General features: G+C 42.0%; 1 protein-coding gene across 1 annotated transcript in view; it reads right to left on the reverse strand.

The window, feature by feature from the left end:
* The window catches only part of LOC138959768 (low-density lipoprotein receptor-related protein 2-like), a 139481-nt gene that overhangs the window by 72243 nt on the left and 42105 nt on the right, over window positions 1-25133 (reverse strand). Inside the window, exons 3-29 of the mRNA XM_070331376.1 lie at window positions 24531-24647; window positions 23887-24009; window positions 23238-23354; window positions 22860-22985; window positions 21783-21940; window positions 21002-21228; window positions 19934-20146; window positions 19281-19504; window positions 18665-18793; window positions 17967-18191; window positions 17323-17518; window positions 16657-16833; window positions 16135-16223; window positions 14802-14942; window positions 14259-14543; window positions 13759-13872; window positions 13442-13561; window positions 11099-11335; window positions 10311-10439; window positions 9065-9190; window positions 8048-8179; window positions 6589-6708; window positions 5791-5919; window positions 4115-4323; window positions 1830-2014; window positions 1093-1321; window positions 388-565 (exon numbers count right to left, since the gene is read on the reverse strand). Coding sequence (XP_070187477.1) covers window positions 388-565; window positions 1093-1321; window positions 1830-2014; window positions 4115-4323; window positions 5791-5919; window positions 6589-6708; window positions 8048-8179; window positions 9065-9190; window positions 10311-10439; window positions 11099-11335; window positions 13442-13561; window positions 13759-13872; window positions 14259-14543; window positions 14802-14942; window positions 16135-16223; window positions 16657-16833; window positions 17323-17518; window positions 17967-18191; window positions 18665-18793; window positions 19281-19504; window positions 19934-20146; window positions 21002-21228; window positions 21783-21940; window positions 22860-22985; window positions 23238-23354; window positions 23887-24009; window positions 24531-24647 — 4455 coding nt within the window. The remainder of the gene's footprint in view (window positions 1-387; window positions 566-1092; window positions 1322-1829; window positions 2015-4114; window positions 4324-5790; window positions 5920-6588; window positions 6709-8047; window positions 8180-9064; window positions 9191-10310; window positions 10440-11098; window positions 11336-13441; window positions 13562-13758; window positions 13873-14258; window positions 14544-14801; window positions 14943-16134; window positions 16224-16656; window positions 16834-17322; window positions 17519-17966; window positions 18192-18664; window positions 18794-19280; window positions 19505-19933; window positions 20147-21001; window positions 21229-21782; window positions 21941-22859; window positions 22986-23237; window positions 23355-23886; window positions 24010-24530; window positions 24648-25133) is intronic.

The raw sequence follows: 25133 nt of genomic DNA on the forward strand, positions 1-25133 counted from the left end.
TCTTCCCCACTCCCAGAATTCAGGCCAGGCACTGGTCACTGGTCATTGATGTTGTCCTTCCTGACTGGAGTTTGGTCACAGAACTTCTGGCACGCCAGTCAACAATGAAATAGACTGACCCACTCAATTTCTGAAAATGACCCATTGATTTTATGATGATTCAGTCAAAAGACATTTTTGGTGACGGTCCTGGACAAATTCATGCTCTTCTGAAAACCTTTTTCAGTAATCTAGATGGACCAGTCTTCTCAAAAAGCTTCAGATTGTTCCTCGGGCTGAAACGCTGTCTAAAAGACAAGCCACACGCTGCACCGTGCAGTTTATACTGCAAACTACCACCTGCAAAACCAGAGGAAGCAGAGGAATGTGTGTGTGTGGATCATCTACCTGGAGGCTGTTTCACAATGTTGTAGGCAGCAATACCAAGCGGACGAGATATGCTGGAAGCCACCACGCTGCGGTCAGTACAGTTGAACTTTTTACACCTGGACACTCGTGACGCTGCCCGGTCGCTCCAGTACAACCAGTCCTCGTAAATGGTCAGAGAATGAGGGTGACGAAGAAACTGAAAAATAAAGCAATATTTGTTTCTCATAATAACCTGCAAAACAGTACTTTGTTTCTGATGCTGGGATTACATGTACCTCTTTTGTTCACTGTCTACAAGCGAAGTTGAAATGACTAAGCATTGAGCATGACCTAAAACTACAGTACTAAGTTTGTGAGTTGAAAAAAATAATGAAGCAGAGACCAAAAACTTAAAACAATTATCTGCTGTCAGTAATAGCAGTCTGCATGGTTATTTCCTTTCATAAGTTTGACCATAAAGCTGATATACCCCAACTAACACGGATCCAACAGAATCGCTGTTATTTCCATCTGTTGGATCGCTTATCATGAAACAGCTGATGGTTTACTGTGTGGGATTTTGTTCTTATTCCCTTTCATTGCATACACAACATTGTACATTACATGAAGCATCTTTGAAATTTGTCTTGAACACCTCAAACTTGATCCAACAAATAAATAAATGTAGTCAAATTTTCACATAAAGCCAACATTTAAACCCCCTCATTCAGGATGTAAACTTACATGATCATTTCCAAAGACTTTGTATCTGCCAGATCCATCGTACAAGCAGAACTCTATAAAGTCCATACGGGCGTCAGCAAAGTAAAGGCGCTTGGTGGGATAGTCTATTGTCAGTGCGTTCGGCCAGAACAGGTCTTTGGTTACTAAGGTGATCCTGCCGCTTCCGTCCAACCCTGAACGTTCGATGCGAGGATTCTGGCCCCAGTCAGACCAGAACAAGTAGCGTGCCCTGAAATTGTTTAAACATTTTGATCAACATATACACACACAAAAACAGGTATGAAATTGCACGCTTAGTAACAAGGCATTAATTTGAGGCATTAATTAAAAGAGCTTCCAAACACAAAGGTCCACACACTGAGCAATAAAGAAACTGGGGTGTTTCATTTTATGACATTTTTCAATTTACTGTACTTACGTACAAGTTTTTAGTTTTTTATGAAGAAGTTTCTGCATACACCTGATAATCTGAAATGTTACTTGACAAAACTAAACGTCGTTTTCTGTTTCATCCTACTGCTTCATCCTCAGAAGACATTAACCTTAAACACAAAATGGAAAACCAACAGTAAATGAGGATGAAAGTTATTTGTTTATTTAAATGCTTCTTACTTTCTCAGGTGCCAGGAGACAAATCCTGCATAGCTTTCATTAATGCAGTTATATCATCGTTTCTTAGATCAACCATAAATGATTCAAAAGATAAAATCAGCAAAAGCAGCAAAGTAACACAGTACCCATCACGAGGATCGACCTCAATGGCACGGGGGTTGGTGATGTTCTCGCTGAAGAGCACCATGCGGAAGTTTCCGTCCAGAGTGACGACCTCGATGGTCTCCATGCCGTAGTCGGTCCAGTACAGGTTACCTCCCACCCAGTCCACAGCAATGTCCTCCACCACGTCAATACCGGTAGACACCACCTGTACAACAGCCATGCACAAAGCATGATTTACAGTTACAATATAATGAAAAAGATTTTAAGTGAAATTATACTGTTCAAAAAAAGAAACGCATAGTTGCTACTTGCCAAATTTGTTTTATTTTTTGAAAAAATTAACAGAAAATCCAATATTTAGATTATTTGTTTGAAATTTGGTATGGACACAGTTGAATGCACACACAGTTCATTTGCATCTTCAAATCAATCAGTCAATCAATACGATTGGGTGCCGAGGCTGTTAAGTCAGTAGGGGGTGTGACTGCCTTGAGCAGCAACAACTGCCCGGCACCTTCTGGGCATGGACTGGATCAGATGCCGGATATCTTGCTGTGGGATGGTGTCCCACTCCTCCTGAAGTGCCTGCAATAGATCGCGGTGATTTGTCGGCGCTTCTTCTCGCCTGCGCACACGTCTGTCCAATTCATCCCAGAGGTGTTCTATCGGGTTCATGTCTGGCGACATGGATGGCCAGGGAAGCACCTGGACATGGTGGTCGGTGAGGAACTGGGTGGTGAGTCGTGCTGTGTGCGGGCGAGCGTTGTCCTGCTGGAATATGGCATCCTGGTCAGCCAGAAGAGGAAGGGCGTGTGGGCGCAGAATTTCCTCCACGTATCGCTGGGCAGTTATGCGCCCTTGGACGTGCACCAGGGTGCTCCTTCCAGCGGTATTGATCGCCCCCCACACCATGACGCCTCCACCACCATGAACGGGTGCCTCATCCACACAGTTGGGCGCGTAACGTTCGTTTACTCTCCGGTAGACCCTCCTCCGACCATCATGTCGCTGGAGCAGGAAGTAGGACTCGTCGCTGAACCACACGTGTTTCCAGTCATTCCGGACGGTCCAGCGAAGGTGCTGGTTGCCCCACTGCACTCGGTTCTGGCGATGGCGGCGGGTGAGGACAGCTCCTCTGTGAGGTCTGCGAGCTCTCAAACCAGCTTCATGCAGGCGGTTCCGCACGGTCTGGTCCGATAATCGGTGTGGCCCGGGGAGAGCCTGGACAGAAGATGAGGCCGACAGGAAACGATTCCGGAGGTGGCGGAGCCGTATGAAGCGGTCGTGAGCAGCAGTTGTCGCCCTTGGTCTTCCCGCTCGTGGCAAGTCAGCAACGGAGCCAGTGGCTTGAAACCTGACCCACAGTCTACTGATGGTGCTCTGGGACACGTGGAAGTGCCTGGCGATTGCACTTTGACTTTGGCCTGCTTGTAAACGACCCAATGCAATTTGGCGGTCTTCTCTGCTCAATCGGGCCATCTTTCGTCGCTGAATTGTCGTCTGATTTCTTTGTGGCGAACAATCCGCTTTTATGGGTTTTGGAAGACATGGTGAGAGCTCAATATTCCCCGAGATTCACGAGATTACACTGAAGCATGACGAGTGGTCATACCAAATGAGCAATTTTGACATTGTAGCCACTGATAACGCATGCGTCACGTGCAGAGCTCACTTGTGGCAATGGACGAAAGGTCGACGACCAGATAAACATTTTCTGCAGTTTGGTGGATATCCTTGTAGCCATATAACTAAATTAACCAAATATTACAAGCTATGCGTTTCTTTTTTTGAACAGTATAAAATGTCAAAGTCTTTACAAAGCCATGCACAAAGCATGATGTGCAGTTACAATTATGAACAGATTTTAAGTGAAATTAAAATGTTAAAGTCTTTACAAATATGTGTAAACACACTACTAGCTCATCTGCACTAAAGTGCAATAAATCTATCTTTAACCTGCCTGTGGGCAACAGATAACAAAAGTAAACTAAGAACAGCAGACATTAAATTAACGAGCTTGTTCTCAAGTAAAATGAACCCTCTGAACAGCACCCTTTTAGATTCAAGTGGCAAAACAGAATGTACTCAAACCATTAAAAACGTCAACAACACATCAAATTACTTAAAAACAGACACTGTCCAAAAAATACAAACAGAACAAATCATTAAATAAATAGGTCACATGCAAAATAAAAAGAAAACAAAACCACTTAGAATTACTACCTCTCCCAACAAGACTATAACTACTAGCAAACATCATGAAATGATACAACTTTCCAAGCGCAAACTATTCCCTATTGATTACCTCAGTCAGGTTGGTCCCATTGTAAGTGGAGCGGAAGATTTTCTTCAGAGAAGTGTCGGAGAAGAAGATGTTGCCGTTACGGACGTCCATGTCAATGGCAGTGAGGGACTGGAACCCGGGCAAGGGGAGCTGATCGTACATCCACACCTCCATGTTGGAGCGCACCACAGAACGACGGCTGGCGATCAGCAGGAACAGCTCTGTATCGTCTGTAGGAACAGACAGTGTAACTTTCCATTTAGAATCAAAAAGCAATAAGCGTTCATTGATGGAACGTTCAATCATTGACCAAAGAAAACCTTACAATACCTTGTTCTATCAATCTTTGGAGTGGAGAAACAACAGGCAAAAAATAACGATGAAAGTATGAAACAAATTGAATGTTAGCAGTCTATCCATTTCAGATTTACATTTAGGCTCCTTCATAAAACACCCTTAATATGAGATGAACGATACAACTCATTCACACTCACCCTTGAAAATGCATGGTGGCTGAAAACGATCCTACACGTTAAAGGTCCTTGTCTACATTTTTATACTGAAATCACCATTTGACCATTAAAATGTAGAGTCTATTATCTACAAATATCAACAATACACCCCCTTTCGATCAGGAAAGACGAAGCCAGTGTAGCCGTTTGAAAATTCATTGTAGTATTCTAGCGTAGTACTCATAGTAGGATATCCTTATTTGGAAAATGCCAAGCGCAAAACTCCTCTCAAATCCCATGCATTTCGTGCGTTTAAAAACAAGCGTGGACAGCGCTCCAGTGTCAAACTGTTGCTGCACTTGTTTGGGCGTGGCTATAAGCATAGTGACATGAATTTGATTGGTCAGTATTTTTAGGCAAAGCACATGTTCTCAGCAAACAGAAAACAAAATATTGGCAGCGTGAGTCATGCTACCCAAAAATAAAATCTTTTTTTACATATATTTTTTTTTCTATAACTTTTTTCCCATGGTTCATTCATCATCTGACATAACTTTTTAGCGAAATCTAACCATAAGATTATTGAAAAAAAGCAAAAATGTAGACGACCACCTTTAACTCTTAACGTCCTGTACCGCGCGGTTCCGCTTGACGTCAATAATCCTGAACCGCGCGGTACCGCGCGGTACCGCGCGGTACCGCGCGTTCTCTGCTAGTGTCATTAAACAAGAGTTACCAGCCTTCCGATGCTCTCCTGCATTGGAAAACAGCTTTAGTCCTTCGATGCACATGGCATGGCTGCCGGTCGTTTTTTCTCAGGACTTTTGAATGTGATTTCGATTTTTGTGGACGGATTTTGTTCGGATTTTTTGTGTTAGCTTTCAAAATTCAACATGGAGACGAGTGATAGTGATAGTGACACGTCTTTTCACGGGTTTGAGGTAAGAAATGTGGAGAATGACTTCGATGGTGGTGATGATGATAGTGGACAGAGTGATCTATGGTCAAAAAATATATCAAGTAAATCCATCCATAAACAATAAAAATATGATTTTTTTATTGAACACACCCAAATTTTGTCTCTTTTTCCCAAATCCTTATAGGATTTGCACTGGGACATGCAAAAAACGTTACAGGACGTTAAGAGTTAAAGTCCACTTGGAAGAAATCTGTGTATACGTGGGAGTCGGAGCACATGAACCTGAAAAAGGAAAATGCATGCCATGTCCTCAGAGAAGAACTTACTTCTGACAACCTTGCAAGTGTGTCCATCGGGAAGGAGAGTGTACTGATCTCCACATTCACACTTGTATGACCCCTTCGTATTGATGCACATCTGACTGCAGCGACCAGGGGGGTCACATTCATTCATATCTGAAAAAAAGTATATGTTCATAATACACATGTTACAAGAAGAGAATTAAACAAAAACCTTTCAGCAAATTTGTGGTAGTAATTTTGTTCAAGAAATGTATCATACAAAATTCACCCCAAAATGGGAACAGTAGCACATAATACACTCGTTCAACAGTAACTGATATATTTAACTATTCATTCAAATTGTTGTGACTATGTCACGTGAATAATTTCTTTAATTTCTGTGCATTTCATGACAAAATATAAAACAATTTGCATGCACAAACCATATAATGACAGATGAAGCACTGTCTCATCTACCAAAGAAGAGTCAACTTCCTTGCACTTCTTGTCCATAAGCATGAGGCAAGCCCAGTATTTAAAGGCCAGGAACTATTTAGCCTTAAATGACACTTGAACCAAGTTGTACCAGTTCTAACATTTTAGATACTGCAAATAACTCTGCCAATATTCAAAGCTTATTTTAGACTTGATGCTTATTGTTCTGTTCAATTCATCAGACAAATTATGACACCTTCTACTATCAGTTCTCACCTCCCCTGAAATCGGCGTATGCTGTCTGAATGGCGGGGTAAAAACGGTCATACACGTAAAAATCCACTCGTGCAAAAAACACGAGTGAACGTAGGAGTTTCAACCCATGAACGAAGAAGAAGAAGTTCTCACCCATGCAAATCTTTGTGCCGTTGAGCTCCTGTCCATTAGGACAGCGACATTCAGCACCGCGGGGCGTCTGGATGCAGTTATGACTACAACCACCGTTAGACCGACGACAGCTTTCAGTATCTGCACGCAGAAACAACACATGCTGGTTCTGAGAAAAATTTACAATAATTATGCACAAAAAAACCAGCCTCTCAAATGCACCTGCAACACAGCAAACTTTCTGTAGTTGTGAGAACGTAATATCGCGCAGGCAAAAACGTCACATACAGCGAAGACAAAGTCAGAGAAATAAAGCAACAGAGACATATCGATCACTGTTCTAAGAAGAAAAGGGACCTATGCACTCTCAACATAGACAACAGTGAGGTAGAGCTAGGTGGAACCAGTCTCCTGGCACTTACTGTGTCAGTTTGTGACCAGTTACTGTCAACAAACTAGCTGTCTTTTCCTCTCTTCATTCCACAATACAGTGGGACCCCCTTTTTAAGACCCCCCAAAGTAAGATCAATCAATATGAGGCTTATATCGCGCGTATTCCGTGGGTACAGTTCTAAGCGCAGGGATTTATGTTTTTATTTTATTTTTTATTTTTTTATGCAATTTATATCGCGCACATATTCAAGGCGCAGGGATTTATTTATGCCGTGTGAGATGGAATGTTTTTACACAATACATCACGCATTCACATCGGCCAGCAGATCGCAGCCATTTCGGCGCATATCCTACTTTTCACGGCCTATTATTCCAAGTCACACGGGTATTTGGTGGACATTTTTTATCTATGCCTGTACAATTTTGCCAGGAAAGACCCTTTTGTCAATCGTGGGATCTTTAACGTGCACACCCCAATGTAGTGTACACGGAAGGGACCTCGGTTTTTCGTCTCATCCGAAAGACTAGCACTTGAACCCACCACCTAGGTTAGGAAAGGGGGGAGAAAATTGCTAACGCTCTGACCCAGGGTCGAACTCGCAACCTCTCGCTTCCGAGCACAAGTGCGTTACCACTCGGCCACCCAGTCGTTACCACTCGGCCACCCAGTCGTTACCACTCGGCCACCCAGTCGTTACCACTCGGCCACCCAGTCCCCTTCTTCCTTTTTAAGACCCTCCTTTCTCAGATGTCCTGTTCATAGCATCTGTAAATTTACCTCCATTTTAAGACTCCCTCTCTCTTAATGACCTGATTTTCTTAGATTTTTGAAGGTGGCAATTGTACCCCACCTTAAAAACCACAGACTCAAAAGCGAAGCCTTCCATGCTTATATAGTTGAACCCCCCCTTTAAAGACACCCTTAAAATGGGGGTAAATTTACAGCGGTTATGAACAAAAATTCTGAGAAACATTATCTCAAAAGGGAAAAAATAATAAATTGGGGGGTCTTAAAAGGGGGATTTCACTGTCTTCAATTTTCAAATGCTGTATTTTCTCAGATTTGTGAAGGCAACGAAAGACTCACTGCAGATGGGGCTCTCGTCATGTCCATCGGGGCAGTCTGAGTTTCCGTCGCAGACCAGAGTGACGTTGATGCACACCTTACTGCCTCCTGGACACTCCCACTTGCCAGACGGACAGGAAAACGGAGGTGGCGCTAAACACAAGCACACAGACACAAACCAGTCAGGTGGATAAGAATAAATCGCAAAGAGATAGATGTAATTTTTGTTAATTTTGTGAAGTATTATTTTCAACTGTTAATTATTTTCTTGTTGTTGATAATTAGTTAAATAAGACCTGTTGATATAATATTGTTCTTTTTTTATTTAAAAAAAAATCTGTACGCTGTTTTGTAAGAACAAGAATAAAAAATATTTGAAACAAAACAACATTCTGTGTGAATACAACTTATTACTCACTTGATAATAGATTTCAACAGTTTTCTGAGAGTTGCAGCTAGCTCATCTGCCATTGGAGCAGATACAAATCTGATCTATTTATGTACTACTTAATTTCTGAGAAACAAAGGGATGTAAGCGCTCTAAATGCATACTACATGTGCAACAAGAGTAGGTGAGAGTTATGCGGAACTAATCTCCTTTGTTTGTTTGTTTGTTTGTTTGTTTGCTTAACGCCCAGCCGACCACGAAGGGCCATATCAGGGCGGTGCTGCTTTGACATATAACGTGCGCCACACACAAGACAGAAGTCGCAGCACAGGCTTCATGTCTCACCCAGTCACATTATTCTGACACCGGACCAACCAGTCCTAGCACTAACCCCATAATGCCAGACGCCAGGTGGAGCAGCCACTAGATTGCCAATTTTAAAGTCTTAGGTATGACCCGGCCGGGGTTCGAACCCACGACCTTCTGATCACGGGGCGGACGCCTTACCACTAGGCCAACGGTGCCGGTACTAATCTCCTGGCACTTTAAAGAATAACAAGCATTGAAATGAACAAGTGACTTTCATCCTCAATATAATAACTTAATAAATACTTAATTTAAATAAAGACGTGGAAAGAGGCGGTACTCACGACATGTCAGTTCTGCATCTTCATCAGAGTTATCTCCACAGTCGTCATCTCCATCACACTTCCAGCCAGCGAAGATACAGCGTCCATTGGTACAACGGAACCGGTTGTTAGGACAGGTCACAGGAGCTAAAACACAGCACAATTTGTTCATCATAAGCATGTTGTCAATAGGATACTGTGGACACTCCCCCCCCCCCCCTCTCTCTCTCTCTTAAGACCTAAACAAATCTGAGAAAATCAGGTCTTAAAAAGGAGGGAGTCTTTAAATGGGGTAAATTTACAGAGGTTATGGACAGAAAATCTGAGAAATAATGTCTTAAAAGGGAGGGAGTCTTAGATTGGGGGGTCTTAAAAGGGAGGGAGTCTTAGATTGGGGGGTCTTAAAAGGGAGGGAGTCTTAGATTGGGGGTCTTAAAAGGGAGGGAGTCTTAGATTGGGGGGTCTTAAAAGGGAGGGAGTCTTAGATTGGGGGGTCTTAAAAAGGAGGGAGTCTTAGATTGGGGGTCTTAAAAGGGAGGGAGTCTTAGATTGGGGGGGTCTTAAAAGGGAGGGAGTCTTAGATTGGGGGTCTTAAAAGGGAGGGAGTCTTAGATTGGGGGGTCTTAAAAGGGAGGGAGTCTTAGATTGGGGGGTCTTAAAAGGGAGGGAGTCTTAGATTGGGGGGTCTTAAAAGGGAGGGAGTCTTAGATTGGGGGTCTTAAAAGGGAGGGAGTCTTAGATTGGGGGGTCTTAAAAGGGAGGGAGTCTTAGATTGGGGGGGTCTTAAAAGGGAGGGAGTCTTAGATTGGGGGGTCTTAAAAGGGAGGGAGTCTTAGATTGGGGGGTCTTAAAAGGGAGGGAGTCTTAGATTGGGGGGTCTTAAAAGGGAGGGAGTCTTAGATTGGGGGGTCTTAAAAGGGGGGTTCCACTGTACACACCTAAGCAAGATAAGATATGTTCATTACTTCACTACAAACAAGCACTACTTTTTAAAAAAAAAAATTTTACTTCGCTACATCTGTGAACTAGCGAGACTTGTGGTATAGAAAAGTGATTTATTATTATTATTATCATTATCATGCTGTTTACAATATCAGAATTACAAATCAGTTAGCAGAACAAGTACAGAAATACACCTAGAAAGACACCAAGCAGACAACAAAGTCAAACTATTAGCTACAAGCTAAGCTTAAAAGACTTTCAATCATTTAAAAAAGGCTACACCTACAACTCAGATGTGTAGCAAAAGCAAAGAAAAGTAGCTTACGACACTCCTTGGGTTCATCGGAGCCATCATCACAGTCCTGTTGTCCATCACACTTCCAGTCCAGGGGTATGCAACCGCCAACTTCACACTTGAACTCATCTGGGTGACAGTTGTTTGGTGGTCTTGATGCTGGAAGGGGATGGAAAGGCACAGACATATACAACTTTGTCATCAGTCTTTCTCAGAGCCCCTCCGTCCCTCTATCCATCCCCTGAGAAGTGTGAGGGTGTGTGGGTGTGTTTGTGTTTGTGTGTGTGTGTGTGTGTGTGTGTGCGTGTGTGTGTGTGTGTTTCCACATGTGTGGGTGTGTGTGCGTGCCTGCTTGGATGTGTGTGTGTGTGTAAATGTGTATATTTATGTGCATGCAGACAGGTGAGTGGATAATAAGCCTTACTGGCAAACACATACCTACAGACATACATAGTGAAACACACAAACAAATGAGACACACAGACAACACCAAGTAATCCTCATACAAACAATATATACACACATATCCAATTTTGCAAATCACACACTTGCACCCGCAAAAACAACTTCGCTCTCATGAAAAATAACTAAATTTCACTAATCACTATTATACACACCATTCAACACCCTCTTTTCATACAAACAAAACGAGACAAAACAACACACAAAAACAATACATTAATACTTACAACAGAATTTCTCATCTGAGCTATCAAAACAAATAGTAACAAACCAAACCAAATGGAACCAAACCAAACCTCCAACCAAACCAAACCAAACCAAAACCAAACCAAAACAATACATTACTCAACACTTACGGCAGTCCTTCTCATCGGAGCTGTCATCGCAGTCTTCAACCCCATCACAGCGGTGTTTGGACAGAACGCACTGACGCTTTGACGCACAGGTCCATTTGTTTTGTGTGCAGTTCAAAGGAGGGCAGTCTCGCTCGTCGCTTCCGTCGTAACAGTCGCGTCCTCCGTCACACACTCGGCGCTGAGGCACACACCGCTTGTCATCACACTGGAAGTACCTTGCAGGGCAGGTATGGCTATCTGTGGAGACAAAGAATTGAAGATATTTAGCCGTTAAAGTCAAACATCCGTCTCCAGGGGACCAAGCCTTGCTATACAGTTGAACCACCCTTTTAGGCCAAAAAAAAAGGTTGTATGTTTCTGGTCATCCGACCCTACCAAGTTTTTTCCCGCCGATCCTAGACTTTTTTTTATTGCATTTGTAACAAAAAAAAGAAGAAAAAAAGCGTCAAAACGAAAGTAACAGACGGCAGACGACACAAGGGGATAACCCCGCATCCCTTTTGTCTCATTTGATTTGTATATGTTGTCTTTCTCTTTGTATAGTAAGTCCAGTCTCTTTGCGTCACTGTATAGTTATTTTCTACCCTGACCACAAAAACAAAAACAAAACAAAAACAAAAAAATCCCAACCTACCTACCCTATTTTTTTGTAGCCATGTTACCAGAAACATACAACTTTTTTTGTTGGCCTTAAGACCCCCCAGATTAAAGACTCCCTCCCTTTTAAGACCCCCCCAGATTAAAGACTCCCTCCCTTTTAAGACCCCCCAGATTAAAGACTCCCTCCCTTTTAAGACCCCCCAGATTAAAGACTCCCTCCCTTTTAAGACCCCCCAGATTAAAGACTCCCTCCCTTTTAAGACCTTTAGTTTTCAGATTTTCTGTTCATAACCTCTGTAATTTTATTCCCATTACAAGACCTTGGACCTGATTTTGTAAGATTTTTGGAAGTCTTAATTAAAAGGGGAGTTCCACTGTATCAGAAGGCCACAGAGATAAATTGAGCGTCGCCAGCATGAGAAACTAGAGCTACATCTGCCGCGCGCCACTGTTGGCCTTTCAGTGTACAGAGGATCTTCTTCTTCTTCTTCTGCGTTTGTGTGCTGAAACTCCCACGTACACTCGTGGTTTTTTTTGCACGAGTGGAATTTTACTTGTATGACCGTTTTTTACCCCGCCATTTAGGCAGCCATACGCCGTTTTCGGAGGAAGCATGCTGGGTATTTTCGTGTTTCTATAACCCACCGAACTCTGACATGGATTACAGGATCTTTTTCGGGCGCACTTGGTCTTGTGCTTGCGTGTACACGCGGGGGTGTTCGGACACCGAGGAGAGTCTGCACACAAAGTTGACTCTGAGAAATAAATCTCTCGCCGAACGTGGAGACGAACTCACGCTGACAGCGGCCAACTGGATACAAATCCAGCGCGTTACCGACTGAGCTACATCCCCGCCCTGTACAGAGGATCAAAATGTAATGGTGAGCTGCTGGGTGGCCACACTGATGTTTTGGGGCAGGGATGTAGCTCAGTCGGTAGCGCGCTGGATTTGTATCCAGTTGGCCGCTGTCAGCGCGAGTTTGTCCCCACGTTTGGCGAGAGATTTATTTCTCAGAGTCAACTTTGTGTGCAGACTCTCCTCGGTGTCCAAATACCCCCGTGTGTACACGCAAGCACAAGACCAAGTGCGCACGAAAAAGATCCTGTAATCCATGTCAGAGTTCGGTGGGTTATAGAAACACGAAAATACCCAGCATGCTTCCTCCGAAAGCGGCGTATGGCTGCCTAAATGGCGGGGTAAAAACGGTCATACACGTAAAATTCCACTCGTGCAAATCACCGAGTGCACGTGGGAGTTTCAGAAGAAGAAGAAGAAATGTAATGGTGAGCTGCTGGGTGGCCACACTGATGTTTTCTGTAACTACCAAAGTCTTTGTATAAAAGAACATTCTATTCACACACAGCAGGTGAATCAAGTCACAAGAATACTACACAAAGAATCTTTTCATGAAACACACACTGAAATGCACAACCACTCATATACACTTTAACCGCGCTACACACAAATAAGTCTTTTTAAGGAACATCCACTTCACAAACAGCCAGTGAATAAGTCAAAACAATGCAATCAACAACAAAAAGTTCATAAAATGCACAACCACACACATACACCACACTACACACAAATGCACACACATACACATGCATATATGCTAATGAGAGTGCTATAAAAAAAACTACATATACACAGATACATTTAACAGACAATCAACCACATATCTTCCACATCATTTAATCCGTTTCAAATTTCAAACTTTGTAAGAAAACAGACAATCCACTGACCACAGAAATCTCCTTCGTCTGATCCATCACCACAGTCGTTGTCAGTGTCGCACTTCAAGAACTGACTGATGCACAGACCATTGCTGCACTTGAACTCTCGACTGCTGCAGGTCTTGTCGGCTGAAAAACAATTTCAAAATCACAGTTTTCATTCAAAAACTCATAAATTACAACACATACAATCTTAACTGTCAGCTATTGCAGTACACACATCTCTTTGCACACTTTGGGTTTTATCACTCACGACAGAAGCAGATCAAGGTAGAAAGTGAACATGCTACAGCTGTCTTTTCAAAGTGTTTTCAAACAAAACTTACGGCAGTTGCGTTCATCTGACATGTCCCCACAGTCATTGTCACCATCGCAGTTCCACACTTTACTGATGCAGCGCCCATTGTCACACTGGAAGCGGTTACTTGCACATGTCGTCGCTGAAAAAAGAACAAGATGGCAGAGTTACATCCACTCAAACGACAGCTGCTAACAAACACAATACTGAAAGAGCACATTATCAAGAAATTCATTTTTTTTAATGTCTCTACTATGATAAAAAGAAGACAAGCCACACAAACTCACACACACACACACACACACACACACACACACACACACACACACAGAACTAAAACTAAACAAATTTCTTTGTTGATTAAAATCGTGTCAGGTAAATTGGAGAAAAAAAAAGATTTTTTTTTAAACATTTAAACTTCTGAAAGACAACTTAATTCATAACAAAAGTACACAAGTGAGCCTGTAAAAAAAAGTTCATGGCTTTGCTTTTTGCACAGACATTTTCAACACAGGTGTGCATACACACCTTCTGGGCAATTCTGCTCATCAGAATTATCCAGACAGTCATTGTCATGGTCACAGCGGTACGAGTTAGGAATGCAGCGTCTATTGCTGCACTGGAAAAGCCCTGACCGACAGGTGGTGTCGGGTTCTTCCTCAGGGTGGCCTGTGCAGTTACGCTGGTTTCTGTCCAGAGTCATGCCGAAGGGACAGCCACAGTGCCGCGCTATCTGCGACATGCCACTCTTGTCTGGCACTCCGAAGCAAAAGTGGGAGCAGTCTCCATTACGATTATTGCAAGGGTTTCTACCTGTGCAAAGCAAAAACAACAAATTGTTCAGAAACAAACTACAAGAGTTAGGTATAAGTTATTACTGCTCTTTTTTTATTTTTTTATTTTAGTATAATTTATTTTTTCTAATGTTTGAATTTAAGATGTTTTGACCATATTGCATACACATTTTATTCATAAACACACACACACACACTCACTCAAACACGCACACGCACAGCCACACACGTAACGTCCAAGATATATCGGTAAGGAGAGACAAGCAAGAGCACTTACTGGACATGGGCTGCAGTGCTGGGTCATATACTCTAATTCCCATCATCCTCCCCATCCCGTGACGGACGCTTCGCTGCTGTTCACCACGCTTGTTGATGCGAACAATGGCCTCGAGTCGCCAGTCAGTGTAATAGATGAATTCTGAACCATACAATAACCATACATCAATCACAAGGAAAAACATTTGACGAGAGGTTTACAATGCTTTTGCAATATGATGTACAACACTTTTGACAACCTTGCCTGTCTCACACTGTTTGTGTGAAGATAAACATGACCCACAGACTTGTAACATGAACTTTGTACTGAACTCAAGACTTGAGCAAGACCACTACCTAGCTGACATCTCAATGGGAACGTACACACAGAGACTGAATTGGTAGACAAAACAAATGATCCAGAAGCTGACAATTCAGAACAAAGCAAAACTGCCTCTATTTTGACTTGTTATAATAATGCTAGTAAAGTCTCTGTATACCAAACAATACCCAGTAAACAGACAAGCCATACAACAGACTGAGAACAAAATTGGATTCATGCCAGTGCACACACACTACTCTGCCGTGCTTGGTTGCTAAACGAGCATAAACGCACACTTTACCTCTTTGTTAGGTGGTCCACAATGCCTAACTTATTTTCTGCAATGCGACGCGTTCCCAAACAAGCATTTCTGATCCATCACATAAATAAATCTCTGTACCATTTTAAAGGTGGTCGTCTACATTTTTGCTTTTTTTTTCAATAATCTTATGGTTAGATTTCGCTAAAAAGTTATGTCAGATGATGAATGAACCATGGGGAAAAAAGTTATAGAAAAAAAATATATGAAAAAAAAGATTTTATTTTTGGGTAGCGTGACTCACGCTTCCTATATTTTGTTTTCTGTTTGCTGAGAACATGTGCTTTGCCTAAAAATACTGACCAATCAAATTCATGTCACTATGCTTATAGCCACGCCCAAACAAGTGCAGCAACAGTTTGACACTGGAGCGCTGTCCATGCTTTTTTTTAAACGCACGAAATGCACAGGATTTGAGAGGAGTTTTGCGCTTGGCATTTTCCAAATAAGGATATCCTACTATGAGTACTACGCTGGAATACTACAATGAATTTTCAAACGGCTACACTGGCTTCGTCTTTCCTGATCGAAAGGGGGTGTATTGTTGATAATTGTAGATAATAGACTCTGCATTTTAATGGTCAAATGGCGATTTCGGTATAAAAATGTAGACAAGGACCTTTAATGTAGAACTGTCAATCTTCTGCTCAACAAGGCAAATCAAAAGCTTGCTCAACGACAACAGTCAGCTCTTAATGACGCAATAAGACAAACCTTTGTAAATGGCAATGCCAAAGGGGTGAACAACCGCATGTCCGCTTAGTGTCTGCAGATCATCACCAGTGAAACTAGAGTGCTGGATTCTGTACCACAGAAAAAGGGTGCAAAGAAAATTCTATAACCATGCAGCTAAACAGGCAAACAGGTGAGTCAGGTGAAGCTTGTTATCTACCAATCATGCAGGGAAAACAACAAAAACAACAAAGCAAAACGACTAAAAAAGATAACGTAAACAGGAGGACATCCAGACCAAACTCAACAAAGTGCAAACAAATAGAATAAATCTAGATGAAATAATACACACAGACCAGGAAATGCTTAAATACAATCTAAAACTCACTAAACCAGTAACAGTAATAAACATTTCAAAAGGACAGAATTTCAAAAAGGATGAGTGTCAAGATATTTTTTAACTATTCAGTGGTCTTCCACAACTACTGAAGTTGTGATAATGCATCTAAACACTAGGTCTTCAAAGTTCAAAGCCAAGTCAAGCACAAACAGACACACACACACCTGTCAAAGAAGGCATCAGCCCAGTAGAGACGATTATTGGCATAGTCGATACTCAGACCATTGGGCCAGCCCAGTTGATAGGGGCGGATCTTGGTTATGTTGTTGCCATCCATGTAGGCGCTGGCGATGTAAGCGCTCTGACGAGAGTTGCGCAACCAATCAGAATAAAAGATCTGGCTAGAATGGACACAGAAAAAGAAAAAAAACTCGATGAAAGAACATGAGGTATGAACCAGCCACAAACCCATAAGTAAATCCATAAATTTCATAAGTATTTGTCTGTCAACTTCAAAGACCTTTGGGTCAACATACTAGTAAATGCAACGTTTTGTTTTGTCAATAATAAACATTCCATTTACCACATACAGTGGAACCCCCCCCCCCCCCTTTTAAGACCCCCCAATGTAAGACTTCCTCTTTTTTTTTAAAAATAAATAAATAAAAAATAAAAAAATAAAAATTTCCTCTTTTTTAAGACCTTGCTTTTTCACATGTTCTGTTCAAACCTCTGTAAATTTACCTCCATTTTAAGACTCCCTCCTTTTTAAGACCTGATTTTCTCAGATTGTTGATGGTTTTAAAAGGGGGTTCCACTGTACTGACAATTAAGTGCCGTCCAAATATTATTTCAAATAAAAGAAAATCCCCCATTAAGTTGCCACTTACCCTCTCAGAGGATGCACAACGATGGAGCGTACATTTCCCAGATCTTTGATGAGGTCCCGACGCCAAGAAGGGTGGTCGGCTCGTATCACAGACACTGTGCTGCGACGGAAGTCTGTGAAGTAGAGATTCTTGCTGATCCAGTCATACGACATGCCTTCCACTGAGCCAATGCCAGTCACCACCAAGGGTGTTGGATCTGAAATCAGAATCAAGAAAAAGATGACTTGGTAGTTGGGTCAATGGTATTCAGGTGATTTATATATCTTTTTATTTTTACACATGGGAAGGGTGGAGAGACCACACTAGACAACAAGTGAGGTGGGGGCAAGAACGAGGGAGGGAAGAAAACAAATTGAATTACAAGGTTTGGTCAGAAATTGCAAGCTAAGTGGATCAGCTCCTGGGGGAAAATTACACACCAAATAAAAATGTCAGTTGTTTAAAAGTTAAGCACATTGAAAGAAAGTGCAGACAAACTGGTTCCAATGACTGGTATAATAGTATGACAAGGAAGCATTTGTCTTGTTACAATATAGCTACACACAAAAGCAATATTAAAATAAAACACACACACACACACACACACACACACACACACACTCGCACCAACATACACACTGGCGACTAGGCACAACAAAACTTACTGGACTCTCCAATCTTGCTAGTGTAGATGACCCTGTTTCTAACATCAGAGAAGAACACAGTCTTGTTCTGGGCATCGTAGTCAATGGCGACGTAGTTGACACCCAGGCGACTTCTCTGCTTGCCCACAATGGGAGGGGTGGCGTCCACTGAGTACCCGTTGGATTCCTCCAGTGGAATCGTTCGCACAGAGCGAGGGGAGGCAAAGAGGATGAACTTCTCAATCTCTGTAAAACGGAGAGTGGAAGTGTACAGAAAAGAGAAGAAACATTTCAAAACATGCCTATGACGTGAACACATTCCATCAGATTGTAAGCAATGTAGACAAAATACTTCTCAATATCAGTTAATAATATGTCCTAAGCAAAAATGCCTGTACAAAAAGCATCTTGCTGCACACACACACACACACACACACACACACACACACACACACACACACACACACACACACACACACACACACACACACACACACATGCATGCAAACCACACACACACAAATCATTTACAACCAATGATCCTACTTCCTTGAATCTTAACATGTCGTTTGTTTTCTTCAGCAACTCCTTGTATACTTTTAAAAAATCTCTCCCTTCAGGTGACAAAAAAACCCATAGCAAGGGACATTGCATCTGACTCACATATTTACAAAATAAACAGTACACAATGGTAGAGAGGGGAAGAAAAGCAACATTACCTGTGCAGTTAACGCCCGACTTATCCACAGAAAAGCCGGAGCGGCAGAGACAGCGGTAGCCCATGTTGTCGGTGGTGTGAGAGATGACGCAGATCTGCTGGCACGGACTGGAGTCACATGGGTTCAAATCTACACAAACACCAAGAATATTTCATCAAAAACCACTTTTGCCCAGCATGGTACGATACTGTGAAATATGTTATATCAGCACATGTTGTAGTCTTTTCAAAAGTGCATAGTATTATATTAGCTAAATTTTGAGTTCAACCAGGAACAACATGTTTATACAGTTTAATACAGAAATAGATCTGATGTCTAATTTTGTGATTATAAACCTGTGTTGATGCCAGCCTACACAACAGTAACTTGTGTAAAAATGTGCACGTCATTTTCTTTCAAACTCTCAAATTTACATTCTTTTGATATATATTCACGACTACAGAGACAAACACAACCACAAAGTAACATGTAAATGATACAAAAGCAATCAGACTTTCACACTAATAATCTTATGTTCCATTCATGCACATTTCTCCCTTTGGAGACAGGCACATCTCAAATGCTACACACAAAATATTGACACTCTCAGCCAGCATCTACGACATGGGGTAAATACCTCGTCCAGATGCCTCCTGCAGAGATTTGTGCATGACCCTGAGAGCGGATGGAAGAGAGGAGATTTCGTGGAACAGAGATGCTGGAGAGGCCAGTGAGGCTTCATCATACATGTTCACTTTCAGAACAGCCTGCTTGGTGATGTCCGTGTAGAAGGCTTGGTTTTCAAACACAGCAACAGAGGTCGGGGAGGGGATGATATTCCGATGAGAAAGAACTGTCCGTCTGTGAAGAGTCAGCAATATATAAATATCCAGCAAGACCCGATCAGTTCAAACACTAGGCTAGGAACACAACAAAAATACCACGAGACAGTAAAACATGTAAGTTCAGATGAAAGCTCTTCACACATTTTGAATTTTCAGCCAAAATCAGGAAAAAAATAAGAATCCTGACACGAAAAGAGAAAAAATCTGATGATCCGAAACATATTTTTGAACCTTAATAAAGGTTCATCAAAAGCTCTCTATTACGACTTCAAGGGAAAATTACGTCTCACAGGGAAAAAGGACTTAAAAAGGACGTAAATCTACAAATCTAATGGAGACAAACTCTTGGGAAAAAGGGTCCTGAACAGGAAGGGATCTTAAAATTGAGGTTCAAGATATTGTATATGTCCCACACCAGCAAAAGCATCAAGAGATCATGATTTACCTGTTGAGACCATAGTAGTCCACAGTTTCCAGGTGATCCAGGTGGGAGTCCACCCAGAACAGACGCTGGTTGACAGGGTCCACAGTCAGTCCTCTAGGGTTGAGAATCTTGCTCAGCTTCAGGTCAAAGCGGTTGCTGCCGTCCATGTAGGCGCGCTCTATGCGGGGATTGTTGCCAGGCCCAGAGTTGCCCATGTCGGCAAAGAAAAGGTACCTAGTGACATAGGTAAAGTTGTACACTTTCAGGCAAACAACTCCAAAGTGCATTAAATCATATGAAAAATGTCCATCAAAGTCTTTAAAAATCCATCAAAAATGTCCATCAAAGTCTTTAAAAATCCATCCAAAATGTCCATCAAGGTCCAGCAAAATGCACAAAAAATGTCCATCCAAGAAATATAATTTTATATTCCTCTTCTTCCTTTTATATTCCACTCCCATCTCCTAATGAACATTTTCATGAGCTTTCCCCCAACAACTCTGTTCAAAAACAGAGTGCACATTTGGAACACATTCCAGAGTGGTGGGACTTATACGCTGACTAATGAACAATTCTGTGTTCAAGAAGTTCACTCTAAGTTTATTCAATTCAATGTACATGTATGCACATTCTTAACCAGGATTATTGATGGAACTTGAATACCGGGTCGAGAAAACTCCAAGAGTAATGTTGCAACTTACCCTGTGTTTTGGGGTATATGGCCTTGCGCAGGATCTATTTACATTCATTTCTTTCTAAGCCCCCCCCCCCCCCCCCCAAAAAAAAAAATGGGAAAGTACAGTGGTACCTGCAATGAAAGAATAGCATCGAGACCAGCCAAAATTGTTCCTTTATTGCTGGTGGGTTTTGTAAGATAGGTACACTTTGGTCCGTCGCGATATAACCTTGAATGGTTGAAAACGACGTTAAACACCAAATAAAGAAAGAAAGAAAGTACACTTTGGTGAAGGTTATACACAGGGACAACAGAAAGTGTCCTTTATTGGTGGGTAGAATGTCACCAGAGGGGTCTCATATCCTGTAGGGAGAAGCATTAAATATAACTGAAAATCTTCAATGACAATGTACCCAGTGTTGGGGTCTATGGCAAGGCTGGTGGGTCGTTGCATGTTGTTTGAGAGGATGTTGCGCTGGTAGCCAGTGTCCGGCACGAAGAGGTCGATGCGAGCGGTATCCTGATCCACGACGTACAGGTTGCCAGCCAGCCAGTCCCAAGCCAGCCCGACGGGCAGAGCCAGACCCTTTATGGGCAGCTTCACCACGGGGCCACCCCCATCCATGGAGGTCTTGTACACCTGTGGGATGAAGAAAATACCTTACACCTACATTCTGTGAGTATCGCTAGAGAACCATCAGATGCAACTGCCTGCTTCATAACTTTCTCATGAACGCATTGAATTGCAGTAGTGTGACTTTAGCTTAAGTCAATTGCTCCTTTCTGCTCACAAAGTTTTGCGTCTGTCACTTACCAGTATCCTTCTCTAATAAACTGTCAAGTGCAAAAGCAAGTAATAAATTACGTCTAATATTTTTTTTTGTTTTTTTTTGATTGATTTTTTAACAGATTATACAGTTGACTGGTTCATTTCTGCTGAGAATTATGTTTTTCTCCAAAGACTGCTACACTCCACTGACATAACACGCAGTATATCCTGCAGTTTAATTAAAGTCAAAACTCAAACCTCCACAATCATAACCCATCTTTAAATCTGACATTCCCAAACAAGCTTCCTTATCTTATACAAGGACAACTTTTTTTATTAGTCTGAATCTTAAGTCGACAATCAATTTAATAATGGCAAAGAGTATTGCCCTGAAACCAAACAAGACTCTGTCCATAAATTCTCACTTGCTTGTCTGTTTTGTTGATGAAGTAGAGCACTTGACTAGCGATGTCAAAGTCGATATCCGCTGCGCTCACAGTGACAATGGTGACAGTGTTCTTACCCTCACGATCCATGCTGATAACTTTCTTACCAGTCGACACTATCAAGCGCAAACTGGAACCTGAAATGAAATGACATGTAAAGATGTACAATTCTTTGTTAAGTTCTGGCACACACACAGGCACGAACACATGCCTTTGTGTACACACATACACACACACAGAGTGTGCTGAAACCACTCAAACGGTAAACAGAGGATGGCTGCTAAGAGCTTTTATCCCTGCATTCTTCTCACCTCCATCCCAAAGCTGTTCAAACACATTTACTGCAACACTTTTAATCTGTTCATGCAGTCAGCTGTTGTCACATGACATCTTTCTTTCTTTCTTTATTTGGTGTTTAACGTCGTTTTCAACCACGAAGGTTATATCGCGACGAGGGAAAGGGGGAGATGGGATAGGGGAAAGGGGGGAGATGGGATAGAGCCACTTGTTAATTGTTTCTTGTTCACAAAAGCACTAATCAAAAAATTGCTCCAGGGGCTTGCAACGTAGTACAATATATGACCTTACTGGGAGAATGCAAGTTTCCAGTACAAAGGACTAAACATTTCTTACATACTGCTTGACTAAAATCTTTACAAACATTGACTATATTCTATACAAGAACCACTTAACAAGGGTTAAAGGAGAAACAGAATCCGTTAGTGTCACATGACATCATTAAAAAGTGTGTTCTAGAGTGTGAATTTCGCCAACCTTGGAATTAAATTTATTTACAGTGGTACAGAGGAACCCCAATCCTCCCCACCCCCACCACCACCTCCCCCCCCCCCCCCCCCCACTCCCCCCCCCCCCCCCCAATGAAAGACTTCTTTCCTTTTAAGACCTTATTTTTTTCTCATTTTGTGTTGACAAGCACCGTACATTTACCTTCATTTTAAGAGTGCCCCTTTTTAAGGCCTGATTTTCTAACACTTTTGGTGGTCTTAGAGGGGTTTCCACTGCACCACATATGCATAATACAGATACTGTACTGACTGTCAGATGCTGTGCAAGTTCTTGTTCCTTCCAGTGTGTACCCATTCCTGCAGCTGCACTGGTAACTGCTTTTAGAGTTTATACACAGCTGGTCACAGAATCCCCACGTTGAACACTCATCAAAATCTGAAAAAGAAGAAAAAAGAAGAAAAAAAGGCTTTAAACGCTGATAATATCTTTTCCAGTGATTATGGTTTGGCAAGACTACATCCAGAAGTTACAAAATCAGAGCCCTCGTCAGCTCAGCTGACATATTATGTACTGGTCAGCACTAGACAACACAATAAAATACAATGCAACACAAAACAAAGGAACACAATACAATATTAACTCCTTCAAAAACTCCAGCAACACCTGAACGTAACCTGGTCAGCTCACCTTCACACGTTCTGTTATCAGCTGAAAGCTGGTAACCTTTCTGGCAGTAGCAAACTCCTCCACTTGGGGTTGGCTGGCACGCGTGGTCACATGAAAGTCCAGCAGGGCAGCTGGGTCCTTATAGTATGCAGAAAAGCAACAGGAAATGAAAGTTTACAAGTCCTTGAAGAAATGCTGTGTGTGTGTGTGTGTGTGTGTGTGTGTGTGTGTGTGTGTGTGTGTGTGTGTGTGTGTGTGTGTGTGTGTGTGTGTGTCCGCGGGAGTAATAATACTAATGAAGTGAGAGAGAGAGGGAGTGTGTGTCTGTGTCTCACTGTGTGTAAGTATGAATTTTAAGCCTTAAGAAAAAATATGTCAAATTCAGGCTGATTCAGATAACGTATACAAAATTGCCTCTTCTTGCAGAGCAATAGATAACCTAAACCTGTCCATTCTATCTTCCACCTATATAGGACTGTTTGTACAGGTGTAAAAATTCAGACACTTAGGTTCCCCTTTGGGCTCTCTCTTCCTATCAGTTATCTATTTCTGTCATTATGTGCATGGGGTTGTGCTTGTGTGTCAGTGACTGGCTCCTAGATAATGTAAATATAGCTCCCAAGAGAGAAAAGCCCCAAAACTGAGTAATTAGAATCATTAAGATACTTACTGCACCCATCTTTTTCATCTTCATTGGATGGACAGTCATTTACAGAATTGCAGACACTTTTTACATCAATGCAGCGACCATTCAGCGGACATGCCCATTCATTTGGAAGGCAAGTATAACTGCCTGCAACCGAAAAAGAAAAGTGGCCATTGTCATTGACAAAATAAATAGATTGCATAGTGTAAATGGCTGAAAGAAAATTGAAAAAAAAACCAGAAAATACCATGATACCATTGAATATATGCATAGCACAACAAAACTTCAAAAAGTAAATGAGGGACCGGGGGATAGGGGGGGGAGGGGTATTCAAGTCACCAACAGCCCTCCTGTGTCTGCTCCTGTTCATATGATAAGTCTTGCTGTGACTGTGACTGTGAGGTATTCTCGTTTTTCACATTTATAAGGTAAAGTTCCACACAAAGCTTATCTTTATTCCTCAAAAGCTCCATATGTGCGTGTACGTGTGTCTGTCTGTGTGTAAGCATGAGTTTGTCAGTGTGTTTATGTGTATGTGTCCTTCAGCATTATGCACACTGGATTTCAGTTACATTTAAAACTACAGTCATGCTCTGAATGTCTGATCAACATTATACATGTACCAAGTCCAAAATGTTGTTTTCACAGTGTGCGCTAAGTCCACTTACCACAATTCCTTTCATCTGAATTGTCACTGCAGTCATCCACTCCATCACACACCATACTCTGAGACACGCAGCGCTTGTTGTTGCAAGTGAACTCGGACCCCTTGCAAGCTGGATATGCTGACAAACACACACAAATGTTACATTTGCTTCATCTATCAAGGGTGTGCAAATCCACTAACCCGTGACCCGGGGGGAGTTAAAAATTGGCCGGGTTAGCTGAGGTCTTTGAGTAGCATTCCCGTGGGTTAGCTGAAAATTTCACAAACAAAACTCAAGATAGAGCTTCAAATGCCAACTCCTTACTAAAATGAATGGCCAAAATACATTTACCCTTGTTTTTCATAATGAAAACAAAGCCCAAACCGAAGCCCAAACAGTAAGTACTGTTTCTAAGGCGCTTTTTCTGAAGTATTGATCGTGTTCGAAAATGTCGTCTGCTTCAACGATGTGAGTTACATCCCTTAGTTTAGTTTTACATTTTGACCAATGAGAAAGCGCTCCCTAATTTGTTTCGGGCCACTAAAAAACAACCATGACGTTGTTTATAATCCAATGTTTCTGTGTGTGAAACTTCAAAGACAAAATAAGAAAAGTTGGAGTGGG

This window comes from Littorina saxatilis, linkage group LG2, assembly GCF_037325665.1.
Source record: "Littorina saxatilis isolate snail1 linkage group LG2, US_GU_Lsax_2.0, whole genome shotgun sequence".
Classification (NCBI taxonomy): domain Eukaryota; kingdom Metazoa; phylum Mollusca; class Gastropoda; order Littorinimorpha; family Littorinidae; genus Littorina; species Littorina saxatilis.